Raw genomic sequence first — 5,000 nt, 5'->3', positions numbered from 1 at the left:
GAACTCCAGGAAAATTAACCCTCGGAACTCTAGAGAAGTGTGTGTGTATGAGAGTGTGTGTGTGTGTGTGTGTTCTCATGTTCCTCAGTCAGATTGCACAAAAGGGTTTGAACAGAAACACAGGAGACAGAGGAACTCATTCACTTCTGCTCATTCTTTTCCTTTCTCCTCCTTTTTAAGGCATTAATGGACACCGCCCCGCTCTCCTGACACACAGAAAAGGAGCTCAAAGCGACTTCACACACACCAGACTGACTTCACACACACACACACAAACACACACACACACACACACACACACACACACACACACACACACACACACACACGCACACACGCACACGCCTGCTGAAGAGCAAGCATCATCCTCATGAACAGCCGTAGTCCAGCTCCATGAGTCTCATGAAGTTCCTGCTGTTCTTCTTCCAAACACATCATCTGTTCTTCATCCGTTCTTTCGTTCATCAGTTCGTCCGTTCGTTCATCCGTCCGTTCATCCGCGGGGGAAAGAGGAATGGCTCTCCGTTGTGTGTGGGAGACGTTGGCGTCGGGGCCGCAGGAAAAATGAAATAATCTGAGATGCTAAAACGGGCTTATCTCGCCGTTCCAGCGGAAGTGAAAGAGGCGGAGCGATTTAAAAGAGGGATGAGAGAAGGAAAAACGAGAACAAAGAGAAGTCCACCTCGAGATACTCTGTCCATGTGTGGATCGCTCGGGCTAGCCGTCTTCTTTCGGCGGTGTGTACCAGCCTGTAGGAAACACACACACACACGTGTGTTTTTGTGACATATGGGGACATTCCACAGGCGTAATGGTTTTTATACTGTACAAACTGTATTTACTATCCCCTTACACTGCCCCTAAACCTACCCATCACACACACACACACACACACACACACACACACACACACACACACACACACACACACACACACACACACACACACACACACACAGACACACACACTGCCCCTAAACCTACCCATCACACACACACACACACACACAGACACACACACTGCCCCTAAACCTACCCATCACACACACACACACACACACACAGACACACACACTGCCCCTAAACCTACCCATCACACACACACACACACACACACACACACACACACACACACACACACACACACACACACAGACACACACACAGACACTTACCGTTCTTCTCGTGGATCTGCACCAGTGATTTATACGACTGCTGTGCTCGGGCCAGATTGTACTGATTCTGAAACACAGAGACATCTCAGAAATGTGCATTTACAGACGACAGTAGTGACGCTTCCTGCAGCCGCCTGAAGATGGACACTCGTTTCGGCCACGGAACAAATAAAAGATCAACATCTGTCTCATCTCTCAGCTGGGTTTATCTCCCGACAGCAGAGCTGCACGACTGACACACACATCTGATTATTAGAGGATCAGCGTTTACATCGAGTGGCGTTCTGAACAGCTTTATAACATTGTCTGAAGCAACTGCAGGCTATATTTTGATATAAAAATTCACAAAACAAGCTGAAAACTTTCTGTTGCATTATCCCTCAAATGTCAACAAGTTGGTTTCGTTTCTTCTATAAATAATTTTTTGAAAAAAAGTAAAGAGTAAAAAATGTGATTACCTTATTGGCTCCAAACTGCACTCTTGCTTTTCCCTTCACTAAAGTGGCATTGATCTGCATGATGACAGACTCTATGGAATAGGCACTGCTCCAGCCCTGAGTGAGCACACACACACACACACACGTTAGGTTTTTGTAAATTGTGGGGACATTCCATAGGTGTAATGGATTTTATACTGTACATTCTATCCCCCTTCACTGCCCTTAAACCTACCCATCACACACACACACACACACACACACACACACACACACGCACACACGCACACACGCACACACGCACACACGCACACACGCACACACACACAGTTGGAGTACAGAAGATGGTAGCATTTATATATGTGCATGAATCTTGAGAAGTAAACGCACACACACACCTGTTTAGTGAGTAGCTCCATACACAGAGCTCCTCCGCCGAGAACATACCTGAGGACGACACACACACACACACACTTAGTTTGAATAATCACTTCTGCACGAGTCTGACTGATGAATAAGGTCAGATGATCTGAACAGATGAGAAGGCTCCGGTCTCACCCTCCGGACAGCACGGGAGAAACCACCCGTACAAACGGAGGATCAAAGGGGAAATTATCCTGCAGACACAAACACACACTCCTTTATTATGATAAAAACTACATTTAAATTATACATATAAGTATTTGTACATTTAATAATTAAATTGAACAATAACTGTAGGCAAGAACAAAACCGCTTTCTAACACACTGTGCAGGGAATGTCCAAATTTGGCTGTCTCGCCTAATTTAGACTCACACACTCACACACTCACAGACACACACACACAATCTCTTACACATACACTCACTCACTCACACACTCAATCTCTTACACATACACTCACTCACTCACACACTCACTTTGTATGAGACGTTGAGGAGGATGTAGTCTATCCCTTCCTTCTCCTTCAGCACCTGGAGGTCACTGTGTAGAGGACTGTCTGGATCCACACTGAGCAACACACACACACACACCTTCAGCTTTAGGTCAACTCTTAAGCAATAATGTGTAAATCCAGTGCTTACGTTCTTATCTTCACATGCCACTCGTACAGGCTGTCGTTGACCAGCTCCACTGAGTAGATGCCTGGAAGAGAGAACAGCAGAATAAGAGCCGGCGTTCCAGCACACACACACACACACACACACACACACACACACACACACACACACGGTTATCAGGGGTCCAAACCGTTTTTGTAACTCTGAGACCGGTAGATCTCCCGGAGCTCCTTCATGAGGCGATCCGAGGCTTGAACTGATCCAGATACGGCACCCTACAGGACCCGAGAGAACACACCCAATCAATCCCAGCACAGCCGCCGCATGCCTGACGCACAAACTCATACGAGTCAGATTAACGAGCTCTAGGAGCCCGCGACAATAGTAAAGGTTAATACATTCTGTAATATTGTTCATTGTCAGATCATGCACTAAATAACAGCTTGTTGTAAAACATTTATACACAAATCAAGCATAACATTATGACCAAAATTCCTAATATTGTGTTGGTCCCCCTTTTGCTGACCCGTCTCTGATGGACTCCTCTAGACCCCTGAAGGTGTGCTGTGGTATCTGGCACCAAGATGTTAGCAGCAGATCCTTTAAGTCCTGTAAGCTGCGAGGTGGATCGGACTTGTTTGTTCAGCTCATCCCACAGATGCTCGATTGGATTGAGATCTGGGGAATCTGGAGGCCGAGTCGACGCCTCAAACTGGTTGTTGTGCTCCTCAAACCATTCCTGAAGCATTTGTGCTTTGTGTCAGGAGCATTATCCTGCTGGAAGAGCCACAGCCACCAGAATACCGTTTCCATCAAAGGCTGAACATGGTCTCAGCAATGCTTAGGTAGGTGGAGCGTGTCAAAGTAACATCCACATGGATGGAGGACCCAAGGTTTCCCAGCAGAACATTGGCCAAAGCATCACACTGCCTCCGCCGGCTCGCCTTCTTCCCATAGTGCATCCTGGGGCCATGTGTTCCCCAGGTAAGCCACACACACACACACACACAGCCGGCCATCCACGTGATGTAGAAGAACACGTGATTCCTCAGACCAGGCCACCTTCTTCCATTGCTCCGTGGTCCAGTTCTGATGCTCACGTGCCACTGTTGGTGCTTTCGGCGGGGTCAGGGGTCAGAGGTCACCCTGACTGGTCCATACGCCTCAAACTGAGCTGCTCTGTGTATTCTGACAGCTTTCTATCAGAACCAGCATTAACTTCTGGAGCAGTTTGAGCTCCAGTAGCTGGTCTGTTTGATCGGACCCCACGGGCCAGCCTTCGCTCCCCACGGTCATCAATGAGCCTTGGCCGCCCATGACCCTGTGGCCGGTTCTCCACTGGTCCTTCCTTGGAGCACTTTTGATAGATACTGACCACTGCAGACCGGGAACAGCCCACAAGAGCTGCAGTTTTGGAGATGCTCTGACCCAGTCGTCTAGCCGTCACAATCTGGCCAAACTCGCTCAAATCCTTACGCTTGCCCATTTCTCCTGCTTCACACACATCAACTCTGAGGACGAAATGTTCACTTGCTGCCTAATATATCCCACCCACTAACAGGAGCCGTGATGTTGATCACGTTGATGATGTTGATGATCACCGGTCATAATATTATGCCTGAACATCCATCCATCCTTTAATCCATCCATCCATCATTTAATCCATCCATCATTTAAACCATCCATCCATCCATCCATCATTTAATCCATCCATCCATCCATCCATCATTTAATCCATCCATCCATCCATCCATCCATCCATCCATCCATCCATCCATCCATCCATCCATCCATCCATCCATCCATCCATCCATCCATCCATCATTTAATCAATCCATCCATCCCTAATCCATCCATCATTTCATCCATCCATCCATCCATCCATCCATCCATCCATCCATCCATCCACCGTTTAATCCATCCATCCATCCAAAATCCTCTATTCCCCCCATCTGAACCCCGAAACATGAGGAAAATCACCTTACCGAATGAGCACTTACATTCAAGTGGTCCTGCCTCTGGTTCTTCCGGATCTTCTCCAGGATGGCCAAGTTCTCCTTCTCGATGCCCTCATCCTCAGACTTCTTCCCATCCACAGGCTCCTCCTCTTTCATGTCATAGTGCTCCAGATCAATGTCCTGCTGACAGAGAACACATGTGAAGTATGATATATAGATCAAATGATCATGAAGAGTGTGAAGTATGATATATAGATCAAATGATCATGAAGAGTGTGAAGTATGATATATAGATCAAATGATCATGAAGAGTGTGAGGTATGATATATAGATCAAATGATCATGAAGAGTGTGAAGTATGATATATAGATCAAATGATCATGAAGAGT

At 46.9% G+C, this 5,000-nt stretch overlaps 1 protein-coding gene across 4 annotated transcripts in view; it reads right to left on the bottom strand.

Annotated features, from left to right (window-relative positions):
- Positions 1 to 23: 23 nt before the first annotated feature.
- Positions 24 to 5,000, bottom strand: part of ube2q1 (ubiquitin-conjugating enzyme E2Q family member 1) — an 11,900-nt gene continuing 6,923 nt past the window's right edge. Inside the window, exons 5-13 of one of the 4 annotated variants that reach the window (XM_067419496.1) lie at positions 4,639 to 4,794; positions 2,844 to 2,928; positions 2,678 to 2,738; positions 2,513 to 2,603; positions 2,171 to 2,229; positions 2,011 to 2,059; positions 1,634 to 1,729; positions 1,176 to 1,242; positions 24 to 749 (exon numbers count right to left, since the gene is read on the bottom strand). In XM_067419496.1, the coding sequence (XP_067275597.1) occupies positions 718 to 749; positions 1,176 to 1,242; positions 1,634 to 1,729; positions 2,011 to 2,059; positions 2,171 to 2,229; positions 2,513 to 2,603; positions 2,678 to 2,738; positions 2,844 to 2,928; positions 4,639 to 4,794 (696 nt within the window). In that variant the 3' untranslated portion in view covers positions 24 to 717. The remainder of the gene's footprint in view (positions 750 to 1,175; positions 1,243 to 1,633; positions 1,730 to 2,010; positions 2,060 to 2,170; positions 2,230 to 2,512; positions 2,604 to 2,677; positions 2,739 to 2,843; positions 2,929 to 4,638; positions 4,795 to 5,000) is intronic. The other 3 variants (XM_067419498.1, XM_067419497.1, XM_067419499.1) reach the window with 3 other exon arrangements.

This window comes from Pseudorasbora parva, chromosome 16 (genome assembly GCF_024679245.1).
Source record: "Pseudorasbora parva isolate DD20220531a chromosome 16, ASM2467924v1, whole genome shotgun sequence".
In the NCBI taxonomy this organism is placed as follows: Eukaryota; Metazoa; Chordata; class Actinopteri; order Cypriniformes; family Gobionidae; genus Pseudorasbora; species Pseudorasbora parva.
Note: the sequence above shows the minus strand (reverse complement) of the source record. Positions and strands in the feature narration are given on the sequence as shown.